This window comes from Salvelinus sp. IW2-2015, linkage group LG15, assembly GCF_002910315.2.
Source record: "Salvelinus sp. IW2-2015 linkage group LG15, ASM291031v2, whole genome shotgun sequence".
NCBI lineage: Eukaryota > Metazoa > Chordata > Actinopteri > Salmoniformes > Salmonidae > Salvelinus > Salvelinus sp. IW2-2015.
The window spans coordinates 19,008,128-19,029,362 of NC_036855.1; the positions used below are offsets into that span (position 1 = coordinate 19,008,128).

At 42.6% G+C, this 21,235-nt stretch overlaps 1 protein-coding gene across 1 annotated transcript in view; it reads right to left on the reverse strand.

Moving 5' to 3' along the window:
- Positions 1-10,685: 10,685 nt before the first annotated feature.
- The window catches only part of LOC111975056 (transmembrane protein 132C), a 203,475-nt gene continuing 192,925 nt past the window's right edge, over positions 10,686-21,235 (reverse strand). The window contains exons 7-9 of the mRNA XM_024003219.1: positions 18,017-18,290; positions 14,077-14,268; positions 10,686-12,553 (exon numbers count right to left, since the gene is read on the reverse strand). Of these exons, the coding sequence (XP_023858987.1) occupies positions 11,366-12,553; positions 14,077-14,268; positions 18,017-18,290 (1,654 nt within the window). The 3' untranslated portion in view covers positions 10,686-11,365. The remainder of the gene's footprint in view (positions 12,554-14,076; positions 14,269-18,016; positions 18,291-21,235) is intronic.

The window sequence follows — 21,235 nt, forward strand, 5'->3', positions numbered from 1 at the left end:
GTCGAAAGTGTGCCACATGTTGACTCCAATACTTCCCACAGTTGTCAAGTTGGCTGGATCTCCTTTGGGAGGTGGACCATTCTTGACACACAGGGAACTGTATCAAACACAAACCGGGGCGCCTGGCACCTACTACCATACCCCGTTCAAAGGCAATTTTGTCTTGCCCATTCACCCTCTGAATMGCTCGCATACACAATCCATGTCTCAATTGTCTCTAGGCTTAAAAATCATTCTTTAACCTGTCTCCTCCCCTTCATCTACACCTGATTTTGAAGTGGATTTAACAAGTGACATCAATAAGGGATCCTGGTCAGTCTGTCATGGAAAAAGCGGGTGTTCCACATTTTTTGTACACTGTGTATACATATACTTTGTCTTTTAGGCGTTGATCTAGAGTTACTTAAATATCAAAGGTATTTCTTTAATTAAATTTGCCTGCTAAATCCATGAATAAGGTTTAAGACTACTACTTTTCGACTATGCAATGGTTTAATCAAACTTTAATCTGATTACAAAAAAAATGTATGACATTAAATGTATATATTGCCAGTTCGTTCAACTTGAAAACCATTTTGGTATATTTACCATCATCATTTACTCGGACTAATCATCCCTAGCCAGCAATGACACAATATCGTGTTGCTGAAACGGGATATTCTGTGATTGCTGCAGCAGAAAACGACGTGAATTGTATCGTGAAAGTAAATGTTTTCATTAAGTTGACATTAGTTCAGACTGAACCACAATTTTACAGTTACCAGTTTCTTTATGCACTTGGGGTGAAGGTTAAAATGAAAATGTTAATTTGCAGTATTAGTCTGACTGTTGACAATGTCTAGCCTCAGATTTGGATGTGTTAATAAATGTCTGTAGTCAGCACATCGTGTCCTTATGGATAGACTGCACTTTTACATACTGTAGCTTTTGGGGGTTGTGACTAATGTATACTTATCATATGGTAGACAATGTTCAGAGCCTCACTCCATGTAATCCCTCTCATGTAGTTGGTATATTTCACCCCAGTCAAAGCTCTTTAATCGTTGACTCTGGCACTACAAAACTATGTATGTTCTGTTAAATAGCAAGATCCACAATGTTTTTCCCTTTTACCCGACAAGTGATTGTTTAGCAGCAATCTGCATGTTTGCTTTACCTACAGTAGACCTAAGTGCAAAAAGTTAAAGCTGAAAGTAAGGTATTTTACAAACCAAAATCTACTCAGGGTTCAAGGGAGGTAGAATAATTGAATTATTAAAGACTATCAATACAATTGTTATGAAGAGTTAGTAAACTGTCTTTGAGATGTCATGAAGTATAGTTGTTTACAGATTCTCAGGTTGGTGGCTTGAATTGACCTTTTTAGCTAACACATTGAAACCATTTACTAACTCATTGACAATGACTGAAAACATTATTTTGGCTGTTTTATTATAGTGTTTGTTGGATGAATGGTGGTTCTTTTTTTTGTGTCAACTTAACAGCTTTTGAAGAAACATTTTCTGAAAATGTATTCTGTTTTAATGATGCTGCAGCATTGGTATTTAGAATGTTTTTTGTGGGGTTATTTTTGCTAATAAAATATTAAAATCGGTCTTTCCTACATTCGATTCTCTAAAGGAAACACTTTGTTTGAGATTGCTTATCCTTTAGGACTTGTAATGATTGACGTCTATTTTAAAGATGGGTAAATGCCAAACCATAAGCATTTTAGTCATATTGATGCTGTATGTTTTACAACTGTATGTTAACTGTTATGGTAGCATTAGCATATATTTGCCATAATCAGGGTTATATTATTTATCGATTACGGTAAGCCTCTTCCAGTCCTTTGTTACCCTATTATTCCTCTTAGACATGGGAGACACCCACTGGCAGGTTGGCATAGAATAGTTTGCATAACACAGAGCTCTTATTGTGACTCATGGGTGAAATTGAMCATTTCCAGTGAGGCGAATGCATGTTTCATCAGACTGGGATTGAAATTGGCACGTCCCCACAAATCATGTGTTAATGCTTAGGCCTTACAGCCGAGGCAACAACTCTGGGCTGTTTCCTGTATAGTAAATTAGATGGAGTCTGGTGGTTGGATTCAGACCACACAAGCGTGTCAGAACAGACAGCTTGATGTTTGAACTTAACACAATGCCTCCAGGTTATAGCTGTGTGGCCGCTTCTTTCTCACAAGATTACTTTTTAGCAGATATGAGTGGTTATGGAGGAAGTCTTGAAGGGCAATAACATTGAAAAATACTGAATAATTGAGATATTGCTTTTGAGGTTCTGGGTTTAGGTCAGATTTATAGACCAGGCTTTACAAAGCAGTGGAGTTGGAGTGCTATAAGCTATTTATGAGTCAATTGTTTCTAATGTGTATTTCTATTCATTATCTAGACCAGGTATTCCCAAACTGGGGCACGCGCAATGACGTCGGGCGTACGCCAAATAAAAATGCGATTCACATTTAAAAAACATTTACATATTTGTTTTCTTCACATTTTCAAACAGTCCGTTTACATATTGTGGTTGTTGTGGATGTCTGTCACAAATCTAAATGTGTATTTGAACCCAATAATGGTTGTATTCAAGAAGTTTAAGCTGCCTATRAATCATTATTTTTGAAACCAATAGATAGCCAGTGAAAAATGCGCTCTTGCAACAGRTGCATAGTGCGGATCCAAGCCTATGGAATAAAAGTGGGGCTTTTATTGCTCCATCTATTTCATGCTGATAAAACATTTTTCCTTTGACCTAATGGACACACGCTCAAACTTGCACACGTTTGATAGACTTAAAGTAGCAATCTTGTCATGGATCCCTCCGCAACTTTCATTACGCACACATGTCCCCTATTCCCACAGATTAGTATTTGTATTAATTGTGTCCTTCGGTTTCCATTGGGCTGTCCATTATTGTTACAATGTCCGTTGGTGTGTGTGAGTACCTGTGCTGTGTGTTTTGGCTTTTGTGCCATTGTGGTTTGCACAGATGATTACGGGTCTCGTCCCGTGTGTTAATCATTGTGCGCAAGTGTTATTTATTCGAGGTACTCCTCGCTCTTTTATTTGGGTTTCAACCTTGTGTTTTGGGTTTGGGTTTCAACCCTGTGTTTTGTTACGTGTTTGTTTGGTTTTTGTCCACATGCCCTTACACGGCACACCATAATTTGGGTGTAATAAAAACGCATGTTACGCATTCAAATCAAATCAAGTTTATTTTATATAGCCCTTCGTACATCAGCTAATATCTCGAAGTGCTGTACAGAAACCCAGCCTAAAACCCCAAACAGCAAGCAATGCAGGTGTAGAAGCACGGRGGCTAGGAAAAACTCCCTAGAAAGGCCAAAACCTAGGAAGAAACCTAGAGAGGAACCAGGCTATGAGGGGTGGCCAGTCCTCTTCTGGCTGTGCCGGGTGGAGATTATAACAGAACTATGCCAAGATGTTCAAAATATTCATAAGTGACAAGCATGGTCAAATAATAATCATGAATAATTTTCAGTTGGCTTTTCATAGCCGATCATTAAGAGTTGAAAATAGCAGGTCTGGGACAGGTGGCGGTTCCATAACCGCATTCCTGCAACTGTCTCCCAAATAATTTATGCCAGCGTGACAAATCTGTAGTTACTACATCTACTTTTGTACTTATAAATTGTATATACAGTACCAGTCAAAAGGTTGGATACACCTACTCATTCAAGGGTTTTTCTTTATTTTTACWATTTTCTACATTGTGGAATAATAGTGAAAACATGAACTATGAAATAACACATATCATGTAGTAACCAAAAAAGTTACAAATCTAAATATTTTTTATATTTGAGATTCATCAAAGTAGCCACCCTTTGCCTTGATGACAGATTTGCACACTCTTGGCATTCTCTCAACCAACTCCATGTGGAATGCTTTTCCAATAGTCTTGAAGGAGTTCCCACGTGRTGAGCACTTGCTGCTTTTCCTTCACTCTGCGGTCCAACTCATCCCAAACCATCTCATTTGGGTTGAGGTCGGGTGATCGTGGAGGCCAGGTCATCTGATGCAGCACTCCATTATTTTTGGTCAAATAGCCCTTACACAGCCTGGAGGTGTGTTGGGTCACTGTCTTGTTGAAAAACAAATGATAGTCCCGCTAAGCGCAAACCAGATGGGATGGTGTACCCCTGCAGAATGCTGTGGTAGCCATGCTGGTTAAGTGTGTCTTGAATTATAAATAAATCAGACAGCGTCACCAGCAAAGCACCCTCACACCATTACACCGGCGGTTGYAACCAAAACCCTCAAATTTGGACTCATCAGACCAAAGGACAGATTTCCACCGGTCTAACGMCCATTGCTTGTGTTTCTTGCCCCAAACAAGTCTCTTKTTATTATTGGTGTCCTTTTAGTAGTGGTTACTTTTCAGAAACTTGACCATGAAGGTCTGATTCATGCAGTCTCCTTTGAACAYTTGATGTTGAGATGTCTGTTACTTGAACTCTGTGACATGCAATCTGAGGTGCAGTTGATTGCTGATTTCCGAGGCTGGTAACGCTAATGGACTCATCCTCTGACGCAGACGTAACTCTGGGTCTTCCTTTCCTGTGGCAGTCCTCATGAGAACCAGTTTTGTCATAGCGCCTAATGGGTTTTGCGACTGCACTTGAAGAAACTTTCAAAGTTCTTGACATTTTCCACATTGACTGACCTTCATGTCTTAAAGTAAAGATGGACTGTCGTTTCTRTTTGTTTATTTGAGCTGTTCTTGCCATAATATGGACTTGGTCTTTTACCAAATATTGCTATCTTCTGTATACCACCCCTACATTGTCACAACACAACTGATTGGCTCAACCGCATTAAGAAGGAAAGAAATCACACAAATTGACATTTAACAAGGCCCACCTGTTAATTGAAATCCATTCCAGGTGACTACCTCATGAAGCTGGTTGAGAGAATGCCAAGTGTGTGCAAAGCTGTCATCAAGGTAAAGGCTGGCTATTTTGATGAATCTCAAATATAAAATATATTTTGACTTGTTTAACACTTTTTTGGTTACAGCATGATTCCATGTGTGTTATTTCATAGTTTTGATATATGCACTATTGTTCTACAATGTAGAAAATGGTAAAAATAAAGAAAAACTCTTGAATGAGTAGGTGTGTCCAAACTTTTGGACACACCTACTCATTCAAGATTCTATGTGTTTTACCTGAGCATGACCCCAAAACTAAGGACTTATTAGCCAGCCCTACTCTGTTGTTTATGAATTCCAGTCATTTATTGGAATGAGTGGAATTCTGATAGACTTTGGTTTTTAATGTAAAGATATAATTTAATCGTATTATTATTTGTAGTAGAAAGCAATGGGTTAGAAGAAGCCTACATAACCAACCCATAAAGTAAAGTTTAACATCCATATATGGCCAGCTATGTAAACTGCAATAGATGTCGTTCAATTGGTAACATACATTTTTGCCTTCTTCTAATGCCTCTTAAAGGGAAAGTAATCTAAAAATAACGGAATGTAATCTCATTACTGAGTTTGGGTAATCCAAAWGTTACGTTACTGATTACAATTTTGGACAGGTAACTAGTAACTGTAACGGATTATATTTAGAAAGTACCCTGTTATCAAACACCCTCACTAACGATAATTGAGTCTTGCAGTTGTAATTATTGAGTAAGATGGTATTATCTCACATTTTCTCACATGTTGTTCATTAAGATAGGCTATTGGAACCATTAAAACCTTTTAATTGCTTGAGCRTTAAAGGCTGTGTTTACACACGCATTCTAATTCTGATCTTTTTTCCACTAATTGGTCTTTTGACCAATCACATCAGATCTTTTTCTGGGCTGATCTAATTGGTCAAAAGAATAATACACTAGTCATTAGTGTTTATACCAATGATTTATATTTATCATTGGTTTATACGCTGAGTGTAACGAATATTGAGTTGCACCCCCTTTTGCCCTGCGAACAGCCTCAATTCATTGGGGCATGGACTCTACAAGGTGTCGAAAGTGTTCCACAGGGATGCTGGCCCATGCTGATTCCAATGCTTCCCACAGTTATGTCAAGTTGGCTGGATACTACCATACCCCGTTCTAAGGCACTTAAGTATTTTCTCTTGCCCATTCACCCTCTAAATGGCACACATACACAATCCATGTCTCAAGGCTTAAACATCCTTCTTTAACCTGTTATTATTATTCACGTATCTATTGTTCAGTACAACAGCATGTTTTGTCACTGTCAGTGCCGGTTTCCATAGCACCGGGGTGTGTGGCAGGGGAGCATTAAGGTATGCCACATTAGTTTGGCCTGACATGTGAACAGATAACTAGAAAAACATATTTGCAGGTATGTTGTATGTACCAGGATGTATTGCTAAGATTTGTGTCATTATCTGCCGGGGTTGTTTATGTAGGGATACAGCAAGAGTCCCATCAAAATATAAAAATACATCTTCCTCAGCCTTGGCAAAGCTTTCTGCTATCATCAGCTGTATATCGCTCTGGCCTTGTGACCTTCACTTGTTTTCAAACAGGTTTAAAAATGTCCCACCAGGTCTTGGAGTGGTACATTTTCCAACCAGCCTCACTATATATCTATATGACATGGTTGGGTGCACCCCTCATCTTACAGCTGGAGGCTTTTTGCCAGCCAATCTTTCATTGCCGTTGGGTGTTTGAGTCATCACTGCTATTTTCTGTAGTGGATCCGGGGGGTGGGGAGCGGGGGGAATGTTGTTGTTTGTCATCCCACTGAGGTGCACAGGTCAGGCGGGAGACTTTGTTTACAAGGCACAGCTACTTGGCTCAGGCAACAGGGTTGTGTTTTTTAACAATGTTGTCTGCAGTTCCCTGTGGCTCCATCTGTAAAAAAATAAATGGTTAGACTGGAATGGCAAGCTGAACTTGACAGCTGCTCTTTTTCTTTTATTTACCTTTATTTTAACAGGGAGTCAATGCTCAGACCAAGGTCTCTTTTTCAGATGAGCCCTGTTTAGCACAACACTACATATCAAAATACAATATACACATTAAACTGCACATCCAGATAGACATTAAAATACACGTTATTATACACAACAATACATGAAAATCAAAACACAATCATAAACAGATGCATTCTTCAGTAAAAAGATTCCCTAACAGCAGATCTTCCCAACTCGTGGAGATCACAGGAGGTTGGTGGCACCTTAATTGGGGAGAACYGGCTCGTGGTAATGACTGGAATGGTATTAAATACATTCCATTCCATTCCATTTTCGCATTATTTTTTTATTTATCCTTTATTTAACTAGGCAAGTCAGTTAAGAACAAATTCTTATTTTCATTGACAGCCTAGGAACAGTGGGTTAACTGCCTGTTCAAGGGCAGAACGACAGATTGTATCTTGTCAGCTCGGGGATTCGAACTTGCAACCTTTCGGTTACTAGTCCAACGCTCTAACCACTATGCTACCCTGCCGCCCCATGAGCTGTTCTCCCCTGAGCAGACTCCTGTGGTGGAAATTGAAGAGATCTCCAGAGTTAGCCAACCCTGAGACCAGGTCTGGTATCTCCTATGTCAACAAGTTAACAATGAATTAAGGTATGGCAGAAGTTTATGCAGGAGGGCTTTCGAAACGTAGAGTGCAATGCATTGATCTACCTTTGTGGAGAGGGAGCACATGGGCCTCCTTCCAGAGGAGGAGGGGATAGCACCGGAGATAATCGTCAGATAAAAAATGTGTCAATAGCTAGGTTTCTGTCCAATTGGGGACATATTTTCATGTGAATATTCTAAAATCTGCATTTTCCCACAAGATGTGTGTTACCATCTAATTTAATTGTTGATAAAAGCTGTGCGTGATGGCGTAGTGCACATACAAATAATCTACCTTGTGCGGTTAAATTCCCATGTACCAAAAAAAAAAAATGTAGATGGGTTTCCATCACATTTTCAACTCTACTGATGGTTTTCTCAAATGTGTGCGATATATAGCGTGTGCCGACTCTGGTATTGACAGGTTGGCTAGAGCGCATGTATAGCCTATGTATAGCCTACATGATGAGATTGTTTTTATTTGTCAAACGGCAGCCAAGCGTCGATGATAATGTCAACAGAATAAGCCCCTTGATATTTATTGGAAAGAAGAATCATGCATCCCCTTGCACTTTCACCATCCTATGAAGTTKATAACTTATATTTTTTCTTAAACTGTAGCATAATAAACTGCATGCTTTCCTGACAAGCAGTAGTTGGAGGATCACACAACCTCGCGTGACTCCAAGTTTACTTCGATACGATGGTTATTATAAATATTTGCGCATAAAAGGGTTTCTCGAATAATTCATTTTACCGACATAAAAAGATCCCACCTTGTCTAYCGTGTTTAGTTTTGTCGACATTTGGAAAGTTTAACGAAAAATCTTCTGTTTCCATCAGGCCTGTCATGACATTTTGTATCCGACATGCACTTTACTCATGAAAAGGTTGGATGGAAACCTGGTTATTGACTCCACAATCGGGAGCAGAAATCTGCATCAAGAAAGGATCAAGCAAATCAGCCCCAGTGGATTTTTTTTTACATCTTAAGGAAGGCATCTAGCGCATCACAAGTAGAAAATTGATCAAGATTTGCTATAAATTGACTGATCTTCCAATGAGCCAACTGGAGGGTGGGAGAGTGGAGAGCAGTTGACTGATTGAACAGGGTTAATGAAACCACAATTTCTTTCAAATAAAAAACCTGCAGAGATAAAATGCTGATTAAAAGCATCACTTATCTTATTTTTCTCAGTAATGATGCCAGAGTCTGACACAACTTGTTTAGGCAGGGAAGGAGAGGAATTTCCATGCTTCAGTGCATTTATTGTTTTCCAAAATGTAGAAGGATCCCCAGCAGAGTCTGAGAACTCTACCTCAAATGATGTGTGCGTGTGTGTAAATGCTTGAGTCTGTGTGTGTTAGTATAGCGCACTTTTCTTTACAAAAAKKAAAKKAAAWAAAACAATAAGCTATATAAGTCAATCAGTGAATTTCGAGAGAGTAAGCACAGAGAGTGTACATCACTACCATGGGGAGAAAAGAACAGCTCATAATTTACTGTGAGGCTACTGCTGATCTCATGATCAATTAAATTAAGTCTATCCAAGTGGAGTCCTATGGGAGGTTTATTTCTGTTTGCCTGGACCAAGCAAGCATGTATTATATCTTTAATGTCATGTAGGTATACCTATTTCCAAACACAGAGACTGAACCCTGTGCTGCTGCTTGTCTCTACGTAAAAAGGACAAAGCTACCACTGGGCAAAGAAACAGAGTGATAGTGGTGTGTTAATTACAGAGGGCCCTCCATCAATCATGTTAAATTCCTCCAAAGCCTAGCTGGCTTTCTGCGCCCTTCACAGTCCACAGTGCACAGCGTTCACAGTCCCAGRGCACTGCACTGCACTGCACACAGCCCCTACATCAATCCCCCTCCACTCCACTGATAGAGCCACAGCACAGGTCAAATCACACAGGGGAAGAAAAAGAGCAGAGAAAAAATAAATAATCARTCATCAGAACAGGGGAGAAACAGAGACAAAGAAGCAGAGGAGACAGAGGGAAAGACAGAAGGAGGAAGAGAGAAACAGATATAGAAGGGAGGTTTTCATTCACCATAGAGCATAAGATCAATAGAGGAACCGCAGGAGCAGCAGGGAATCATGTAGACAAGCTACTTGAACTAAATTAATAAAGGAATGAGGAGGGTCCCTATCAGTGCACAGGAGCTTTCAGGAGAGCACTATTCAACGGGCCTTGTAGACAACAGCTAGTTTAACTCAGCAGTGGAAAGGATATTGCTGTAATTTGCTGGCTCAGCTGTTTACTTTAGAGGAGTGTTTGCTCACTGTCTGTCTCTGTCTGTCTGTCTGTCTAGTGTCTACTCCCTAGCAGTAGATATTGTAACAAAAGTTATATTGATTATTGATGTCAAGTTGATATTATGGCTGTGCTGGTTAGCTAAATGACTCATATTTGAAGTAACTCCAGCGGAAATGTTTCCCCATCCTCTTTCCCGTGTACAGTAGAAGGCTTCGCCTATTTATTAGGGTTGATGATGGGAATTTTTCATTTCAAAAMAAATCCTATTCCACTTTGTCCTCACCGAGTGTTTCTGCAGGCTCAGAGACGGGTTCATTTGACCATAATTGGCATTTTAATGTGAGGGGTTGTAGAGGAAATGWCACATTGACATGTAGTACAATCAGTATTCATGAGGTAGGCGTCATGTTATTGTAGAGAATCACTCTAATAGTTGCTGGTATAATAATTGGTGACATCTTCATCCTTTATCCAAATCTAGCTGTTGTGCTCCCAAGCTTAATGGATTGGTCTAATATACAGTTGAGTTAAGTATGTTTGGCTAAATTCTGAGAATAGAAGAGCAGCAAATTACTTACAGTTGCCTAATGGGTAAATCGTTTTCTTCACCAAGGAAATGTAGCCTTTGTGAAATGATTCCATTACTGGTAATTACTGTAGTCGATTACTACTCCTACACCATATTAACTATACTGTGTGGCTTATATGAAGACATAACTTGGAAAAGCACTAATCTCCAGTCATTGAAGATAGTGGGCAGCAAAGAGAAATTAGTGTGGGCGTGTTTAATGTATTTCCATGTGGTTGGTGGATAGAAGTGGACACGCATACTCTACATTGTTGAATATTCTTTAAATGATGATAGATATGAAAATACAATATACAGAGCAACAATACAATGGCTTGTAGGAGGACTGTTCAGTATATACATAACCGTTTCTCTGTGTCTTCTGGGAAAGATGAGGATGAACCTACAATTTGTGCCTTTATTTCAAACCACATGCAGGATGTTCTGAAGACTAACTCTGGTCTATTCTGGGAGACCAGACACTTATAAAAAAAGAAATAAATAAAAAAACGACATGGAATAGGAAATCAATATTCAAAATGCTACAAAACTTCCAAAACCTTTCAATGAGTACTTTATATACATCTTAAATATTTATTCATATTACATTCTTAAATCTACATATCATCTGCGTAACATTTCATAGTTTTGTCAGTAATGCAGAGCTAGTCTGGGAACATGGTTTAAGTCTACCTACAAAATAACCATAATGAAATAATGATAAAAAGGTAGGAAGATATTAAGAGAGAAACAAATTATCAAAAAATAAACAGACATCCTAATTTCTTTCAAGTTAATGATTTGCCATTATTCCTGTGTGGTATCATTACTATTTTGTCCCCTTAAATAAATTTTCCAGATTTCAACCTCCTCTGGGTTTAGCATTAGGTGCTGTCCAGGCCAACTTCACTGTGAAAGGCATAAGGGTGAGTTCGCTATAAGTGCACTGAGCACACAGACTACGCCACCTCTTTTAAAGCACTGTCATTTAACCTCTCCATGTAGTTCCAGGGCTCCTTGGAGTCCCCTAGCTCTACATCTTGACACACCCACTTAATGTCCTGGCTGTGGCCCATGCTCAGTGTGCTGACAGTGGGGCAACCATTGTCCGGCAGGATGGTGGTGAACGTGGTGAACTTCACACGCTTCCTCTTTGTGGTCGGCGAGTCTCCTTTGCTATCCTTGGCTGTGCAGCCCCCCGTGTCTGCTGCCCGGTGCACCTGGCCCTGCACGTTCTTATGGACAGAAGCCCCGTTGAGCAGGTGACTGCCCTCTTCCAACCCTGCGGTGCAGTCCACCATGGAGGTGAGCTCGTCCTGCTGGGGGGACAGACTAACTTGACTCTCCAGCAGCTCCGCCTCATTCCCCAGCCACACCCAGTCATGGGCATGGTTCATGCTCTCCTGGCCCTCGATGGACATCTCCTTGTGGCGATACTTGAGSGTGTAGGAGATGCAGTTGATGAGGAAGACCAGGATGGCCAGGCAGAAGACCCCCAGCAGGGCGTACATGCCAATCTCCAGGTCAGTGAGGCCCCGGGCTGTCTGGATCAGATCATCGTCCATGTTGCGGCTGCGAGGGAGGTCCACATGAGCAGGGAATTCAGAGAAGTCTGGCATGTTCTGGACCTGGTTCCCATCGTCTGACAGCTTGTCTCCATTGGGCCTCCTGACGATGGTACTCGTGGTGGTGGTGACCCTCCTCATGACCCCGTTGTCCATGTCAGAGATGGAGCTACCGTAGTAGTGMCCGTCCAGACCAGTCCTGTCCTGGGAGGGGGACTGCTGTCTGCGGTCGCTGGCCCTGTTCTCTAGCTCCTCGCCCTCCGGACCGTAGTCACTGCCTCTGGAGGTGCCGCTGTCGCTCTGGCCAAACTTCACCCTGACGTTGCAGTTCCCTGCAGCCAGCACGCTGCGGCGCTTGAACTTCTGGCAGAGCTCACAGACAGTCATCTCCACCCTGACCAGCAGGCCCTGGCCCTCTGACTCGGTTACGATCACAGGCCACTTCCAGGAGGGGTCCTGCTGCACCGTCACCACCTCCTCATCCAGAGACGTGGCCGTCAGGACAAAGTAGTCTGGGTTGTACATGTCCAGAGGAGCCATGGAGCCATCACTGAACTGCAGCCACGCGCTGATCAGGGCCTCCTGGACAAACACACACATACACACAGTGAGTAGGTAACACACACAGAACCAAACACAGACATGACTACTTACAATGAACAAGTGCAACAAAAAAACAACAAAAAAATCTAATGTAACACTGACAGTGACCTCACACAGGTCACATTATCACATTTTGAAGAGCTACAGCAACCTCAACATAAGTAGAGAATAATGAAGGCTTCAAAAATACAGATTTAAAATTAATTTACAATTTCTGCATTTTTCCTGCGCTATTATTTCAATAGGCAAGCTAATTGTATACAGCACCTTGTAGAGTAATTGTTAGGCAGGTAGCCTAGTGGTTAGAGTGTTGGACTATTAACTGAAAGGTTGAAAGATTGAATCCCCGAGCTGATAAGGTAAAAAATCTGTCTTTCTGCCCCTGAACAAGGCAGTTAACCCACTGTTTCTAGGCTGTCATTGAAAATAAGAATTTGTTCTTAACTGACTTGCCTAGTTAAATAAAGGTTTAAAAAAAGYCAAAATAAAACAAATTAAACCATTTCCATGAGGAACAAGAAAGCAAAGATGCCCGACTACTCAACACTTCAACAGGACAAGGTTCAAAAGATCAGAATGTAAAGAAACAACAAAATGTACTATTTCTGGTACTACTTTTAGAGATGCAGGCCTACACCATTGGGAGTCATACAGACTCATATACTATAATAGTAGGAATGGGGAGGTAGAGGATAGCTCACTAAGACCCACTGTTTCGCTAACTCAGCTGCTGTGCTCTGAGAGCCGAGGGCACACAGAATAAAAGATAGGGAAAAGAACAGTCAGTCACATTAAAGACAGTTCATGCAAATGGGGATTTAACACATACAAGCATCTTGGCCACAGGACAAATCCCCGGGAGCAGGGGTAGAGATCCCTTCAGTAGTCCGCCATTGCTCTCTAATTACAGATCCGCTAGGGAATTACTGTCCGCTTATCTCCGCACGGACATCCTCCCTACAGAGATTGGACTGATAAAACTAGCCTGTCCTCCATTCTATCCCTCACTAGAAAGAGAAAGATGGAGGGTGTGTTGGCGAGCTGATGGACAGATCAAAGAGGTCACGAGAGAAGGAGAGCGAGGGAGAAAGGGAGGCGAAAGACGATAGGACAGCTAGGGCAGTGTTGCTTTTACACACTCTGAGATGAAGCTTCCCTTTCTGTTAGATGCCTAAGGAAACACATTCTGTCACGCTGCCTTTCAAGAGTTGGAATTAAGAGGGTTAGGAATGCAGTGGAACAAATAAATACACACAACCAACCGCGCGCACACACACACACACACACACACACACACAGTTTGCAGTACTTACTAAATGTTTACATTAAAGGACTGCAATTGTGTAAAATGGGATGAAAACAGTCATGGCTCACATTAAATAAACTACAGTAATTAACATTGTCACTGTTGCATCACCGTGGTAAAATCCCTCTCTTACTCAAAGGGACTGCTAACCAAGTAGGACAGTAGTTTCTGAAGATATACAGAATGTTGAACAGACCTGTTTGGGGCTCTGCAACACTTCCTGTGTGGTTGCCGTGGCGAGGATGGCCCTGTTGCTTCCTGGGCTGAGCTGCAGGGACAGAGCCAGGCCGGTGACCAGCTGCACCCCCAGTTCTGTGATGGTCACTTTGTCATCCACCACCGTCACAGTCTTCTCTGCCAGGATGGAGTCAGACAGGGGGGACAGCACCTGGGCCAGTACACATGAGCGAGAGAGAGACCATTGGGATCCAGATTATGGGCGGGACATGAAAAGTATTCTCTTTGAAAGAAACAAGTTACTTGTGAGGACAAATTATTTACCCAAACATCATCAAACCTGAACTATTTTGATATACAGGGGATGTGAGGTGAGCTGGTCTTTCAACACATTTCATTAGATATAGTATAGTATAATATAGTATTCAGAAAGTATTCAGACCTCWTCCCCTTTTCCACTTTTTTCCCCTTTTGTTACGTGACAGCCTTATTCTAAAAATGTTTTTCTTTTTTATTGCATCAATCTACACACAATAACCCATAATGACAAAGTGAAAACAGGTTTTTAGAACTTTTTGCAAATGTATTAAAAATAAAAAACAGAAATACCTTATTTACATATGTATTCAGACCCTTTCCTATGACACTTGAAATTGAGCTCCTGTTTCCATTGATCATCCTTGATAACTTTCAAGAACTTGTTTATAGTCTACCTGTGGTAAATTCAATTGATTGGACATGATTTGGAAAGGCACACACCTGTCTATGTAAGGTCCCACAGTTGACAGTGCATGTCAGAGCAAAAACCAAGCCATGAGGTTGAAGGAATTGTTCGTAGTGCTCAGAGACAGGATTGTGTCGAGGCACAGATCTGGGGAAAGGTACCAAAAAATGTCTGCAGCATTGAAGGTCCCCAAGAACACAGTGGCCTTCATCATTATTAAATGGAAGAAGTTTGGAACCACCAAGACTCTTTCTAGAGCTGGCCACTTGACCAAACTGAGCAATCGGGGGAGAAGAGGCTTCGTCAGGGAGGTGACCAAGAACACGATGGTCACTCTGTCAGAGCTCCAGAGTTCCTCTTTGGAGATGGGAGAACCTTCCAGAAGGACAACCATCTCTGCAGCACTCCACCATCATGCCTTTATTTTAGAGTGGCCAGACGGAAGCCACTCCTCAGTAAAAGGCTCATGACAGCCCGCTTGGAGTTTGCCAAAAGGCACCTAAAGGACAAGTTCTCTCGTCAAATTCTCTGGTCTGATGAAACCAAGATTGAACTCTTTGGCCTGAATGCCAAACGTCACYTCTGGAGAAAACCTGGCATATCCCTACGGTGAAGCATGGTGGTGGCAGCATCATGCTTTGGGGATGTTTTTCAGCGGCAGGGACTGGAAGACTACCCAGGATCGAGGGAAAGATAAACGGAGCAAAGTACATAGAGATCCTTGATGAAAACCTGCTCCAGAGCGCTCAGGACCTCAGACTGGGGGTGAAGGTTCACCATCTAACAGGACAACGACCCTAAGCACACAGCCAAGACAATGCAGGTGTGGCTTCGGGACAAGTCTCTAAATGTCCTTGAGTGGTCCAGCCAGGACTTGATCGAACATCTCTGGAGAGACCTGAAGATAGCGGTGCAGCAATGCTCTCCATCCAACCAGACAGCGCTTGAGAGGATATGCAGAAACTCCTCAAATACAGGTGTGCCAAGCTTGTAGCGTCATACCCAACAAGACTCAAGGCTGTAATCGCTGCCAAAGYTGCTTCAACAAAGTACTGAGTAAAGGGTCTGAATACTTATGTAAATGTGATTTTTGTATTTTATACATTTGCAAACATTTCTAAAAACTTGTTTTTGCTTTGTCATTATGGATTATTGTGTGAGATTGATGAGTGTTTTTTTTTAACAATAAGGCTGTAACATAACAAAATGTGGAAAAAGTCAAGGAGTCTGAACACTTTCCGAATGCACTGTATATAAAAGGCTGGTATACCCCAGAGTATAATGCCACACACTCATTCATATTCATGTGCTCATGGCTGAGTGGACATCAAACATCACCTTCACTGTTGTCACGCAACCACATTACCTTGTTTACATTTTTTACATTTAAGTCATTTAGCAGACGCTCTTATCCAGAGCGACTTACAAATTGGTGCATTCACCTTATGATATCCAGTGGAACAACCACTTTACAATAGTGCATCTAACTCTTTTAAGGGGGGGGGGGTTAGAAGGATTACTTTATCCTATCCTAGGTATTCCTTAAAGAGGTGGGGTTTCAGGTGTCTCCGGAAGGTGGTGATTGACTCCGCTGACCTGGCGTCGTGAGGGAGTTTGTTCCACCATTGGGGTGCCAGAGCAGCGAACAGTTTTGACTGGGCTGAGCGGGAACTGTACTTCCTCAGAGGTAGGGAGGCGAGCAGGCCAGAGGTGGATGAACGCAGTGCCCTTGTTTGGGTGTAGGGCCTGATCAGAGCCTGAAGGTACGGAGGTGCCGTTCCCCTCACAGCTCCGTAGGCAAGCACCATGGTCTTGTAGCGGATGCGAGCTTCAACTGGAAGCCAGTGGAGAGAGCGGAGGAGCGGGGTGACGTGAGAGAACTTGGGAAAGTTGAACACCAGACGGGCTGCGGCGTTCTGGATGAGTTGTAGGGGTTTAATGGCACAGGCAGGGAGCCCAGCCAACAGCGAGTTGCAGTAATCCAGACGGGAGARGACAAGTGCCTGGATTAGGACCTGCGCCGCTTCCTGCGTGAGGCAGGGTCGTACTCTGCGAATGTTGTAGAGCATGAACCTACAGGAACGGGTCACCGCCTTGATGTTAGTTGAGAACGACAGGGTGTTGTCCAGGATCACGCCAAGGTTCTTAGCACTCTGGGAGGAGGACACAATGGAGTTGTCAACCGTGATGGCGAGATGGTTTAGGTAGGGAGCCTGTTATTACATTATTTTAGGATGCTCTGTAAATCCTGCAGTGATTCTCAGCTCTGACCTTGATGCCTTCCAACATTATGCTGGCTTCCAATTACAATGATGAGTATATATATTTAGTTATTTGTCAGTAATTGGGGTGACCTGAACAAGCCCTTCCAGTATTCACTGTTAGGTGTTTGTTCATAAAACGTTCATCAAATGTTGATGTGGACAGAAAACCACCATCATTCACACGGAGGTAGGCAAGGACCAATCAAGTGCTAATTTCAGCTGTTAATGGAATTTTCCTGGTAATCTAATTAGTGCAAATCTAATTTCATTAATGTCATTTTGAAAATAAATGAGATCTTTCACAGAAACCCATTACCAGCTCTCTGTGAGGTAGTCGGTGTGACAGACAAACAGAAAGTTATTCACAGTTTTGTCTCATCTCGTGCTGTTTTCCACTGTTGGGCTGGAGGGTGTTTTCCTCTGTGCCAAGCCTAACGGGAGGCGGGAGCCAGGGGACGGGTATGGATGAGTGTGGAGATGAAGGCACGTCTGCCTGCAGACAGATGGATGAGTCCACACTGTCAGGCTGCTGATCAGTCTCACACAGACGTCATTAACTGACTGCTATTTATCCAGTTAGCCAGCGGAGGCTGACAAATGAAGGGGCCCTGCTAGTGAGAGATGACATCCATCCTTTCTGCACCAGGGTGAGGCCCCATTTACTGTCACCACAGCCTAAAGCTGGGGACATGGGACCATTGATAACAACCTGCCTGGCTGACTGTACAAGGTGATAAGGAAAATGTTGGTGAAACAAAAATATAGATATTATCTCCTCCCATCCCATTGTTATAACTTATAACTGACTTAAGATGACTGTTATAAGGTATTTTTCAGCCCTATTATTAAAACAGTGATGTTTTATGGTTATATTTCAAATTCCTTCCACCCCCCCTCATTCCTAACTGACTTGCTCGGCCATTGAATGGAAACTGCTGATTATAACACACATGCACAGATATACAGCGTACCTGGATGGTGGTCATCCCCATGTCCAATCCCACCAGTATACGTCTGTCCTGTAGCTTAGCTATCTGGGGGTTCTCCACCTTCAGGAAGTCCCACACCAGCCCAGTGATGTCCACCTGCCAATCACTTCCTAGCATGAAGGCAGGCTGACCACGTGGGTTGGTGGATTCGGCCACAAAGTGTGTCAAAACTCGAACCATGGCATTCTGGTACTGTAATGTGCAGCTCCTCCCTCTCCGGTCTTCATCATCCTCATCATCACTGTCCCGCGCAGACCTGCCATCACAAACAGAGGCAGTCTTATAACATGAAAGCCTAACTAACCCCAACACTGGACATGTCTAAGATGAACATACTAAGTGTAACATGAACATCTAACACCCACCCACTGACAGCAAATCCTGTTCAAGTTGCTATAGGCAACCAGTCATCTTCTCAAAGAATGGACTGTGTCTCAATGAGAATATTTATTGCAATGTGAAAACAAGGCTTACAAGTTTACAATGTTGCTTTCGTGGAATTCACCTGTAAAGTTGCTTTAAACAAGTAATTGTATGTCATAGATACACAGAACACTTCTAGTGAGATAAATAAACTCAGCAAAAAAWGAAATGTCACTTTTTCAGGACACTGTCTTTCAAAGATAATTAGGAAAAATCTAAATAACTTCACAGATTTTCATTGTAAATGGTTTAAACACTGTTTCCCATGCTTGTTCAATGAACCATAAACAATTAATGAACATGCACCTGTGGAATGGTTGTTAATTACAGACGGTAGGCAATTAAAGTCACAGTTATGAAAACTTAGGACACTAAAGAGGCCTTTCTACTGACTCTGAAAAACATCAAAAGAAAGATGCCCAGGGTCCCTGCTCATCTGCGTGAACGTGCCTTAGGCATGCTGCAAGGAGGCATGAAGACTGCAGATGTGACTAGGGAAATAAATTGCAATGCCCGTACTGTGAGACGCCTAAGACAGCACTACAGGGAGACAGGACGGACAGCTGACCTCACCAGACATCACCAGCAACAACGTAGCCTGTGGGCACAAACCCACCGTCGCTGGACCAGACAGGACTGGCAAAAAGTGCTCTTCACTGACGAGTCACGGTTTTGTCTCACCAGGGGTGATGGTCGGATCCGCGTTTATCGCCGAAGGAATGAGCATTACACCGAGGCCTGTACTCTGGAGCGGGATTGATTTGGAGGTGGAGGGTCCGTCATGGTCTGGGGCGGTGTGTCACAGCATCCTCGGACTGAGCTTGTTGTCATTGCAGGCAATCTCAACCCTGTGCATTACAGGGAAGACATCCTCCTCCCTGATGTGGTACCCTTCCTGCAGGCTCATCCTCACATGACCCTCCAGCATGACAATGCCACCAGCCATACTGCTCGTTCTGTGCGTGATTTCCTGCAAGACAGGAATGTCAGTGTTCTGCCATGGCCAGCGAAGAGCCCGGATCTCAATCCCATTGAGCACGTCTGGGACCTGTTGGATCGGAGGGTGAGGGCTAGGGCCATTCCCCCCAGAAATATCCAGGAACTTGCAGGTGCCTTGGTGGAAGAGTGGGGTAACATCTCACAGCAAGAATGTGATTCGTCAACAGTGTAATAATCACAGGGCTTCGCCTGTCCTGCTGCCTCATCACCTAATCACCTCATGTCTGGCCATAAACACACACACACATGCACGGACACACACATGCACGCAAACACACATGCACACACACACAAGGTTTGATATCATGATGGGAGAGAAAAGAGTGAAGTTATTCACTTGAAATGTTATTCTTGTGTTTATCCTCTCTCATTGTCTCTATTTTCCTCTCCAACATCCTTAATAAGTATCCCTCCATGTGTGGCAGAATAGGGTCTGTGTAACGGAACTCTAATTCCTCCTCCTCGGACGAGGAGAGGAGAGAGGGATCTGAAGACCAATGTGCAGCGAGGTATGATGACATAACTGATATTTATTGAATTACGAAACGAACACGAAAACACTTGAAAATTACAAAATAACAAACACGACGTAGACAGACCTGAACATGGAACTTACATACAACATGAAGAACGCACGAACAGGTACACGACTACAAACAAACGCTACAGTCCCGTGTGGTACGAACATACATACAGACACAGGAGACAACCACCCACGACAAACAATGTGAAACAACCTCCCTATGTATGTCTCTCAATCAGAGGAAAACGAAAACACCTGCCTCTGATTGAGAGCCATACAAGGTCAATTAAACCTGACACTTAACATAGAACAAACAACACAGACTGCCCACCCAGCTCACGTCCTCACCCACTAAACACAACAATATAAAAGGAAAACAAGGTCAGGAACGTGACAGTCTGGCAATGAAGACGCTAGCTAAGAGTGTTAGAGATCAGCCTTGGGTAGTAGAGTTAAGGCACAGGACTTCCACTGACAAGATAAGAGGGATTTCAGGACGAGGGTTATTTCACAAGCACTCAAATCAAGGAATTAGTCTTCAATAAGAAATAATACAAAAAGGAAAGTGAATAAAGAACTGCAAAAGCCTGTCTGACTTTTTTTACACTGTAGCGTGACATTTCCAACTTAACTGTGGTTATGGTTCAGCTTATCTTATTTATTGACAGATTACTGTAATTTCATCCACTCATACTCTCTACAGTGAGGGTCTTCCAGTCTTGAGGATTAGTCAGAGTATGGGCAGAGAGTGAGGATGTGATTGGGGCAGTGTGAAGATGTGATTGGGCAGTGTGAGGATGTGATTGGGGCAGTGTGAAGATGTGATTGAGGCAGAGTGGGGGGATTTGATTGGGGCAGAATGGGAGGATGTGATTGGGGCAGTATGAGGATGTGATTGGAGCAGAGTGAGGATGTGATTGGGACAGTGTGAGGATGTGATTGGTGCAGAGTGAGGATGTGATTGGGACAGTGTGAGGATGTGATTGGGGCAGTGTGAGGATGTGATTGGGACAGTGTGTGGATGTGATTGGGGCAGTGTGAGGATGTGATTGGGACAGTGTGAGGATGTGATTGGGACTGTTATGCTGGTGAATGAGGACCCAAAAGCGACGTAATAGTAACAGAGTCTTTATTCCAGTATTAAACAAATAATGATTCTCCTGGATATAATCAATGGTAAATCCAAAACAGGAAACTGAAATCCTCTCGTCAATAGAGAGGAACGACTGGAGACGCGACCACAGACTGCAGGTCGC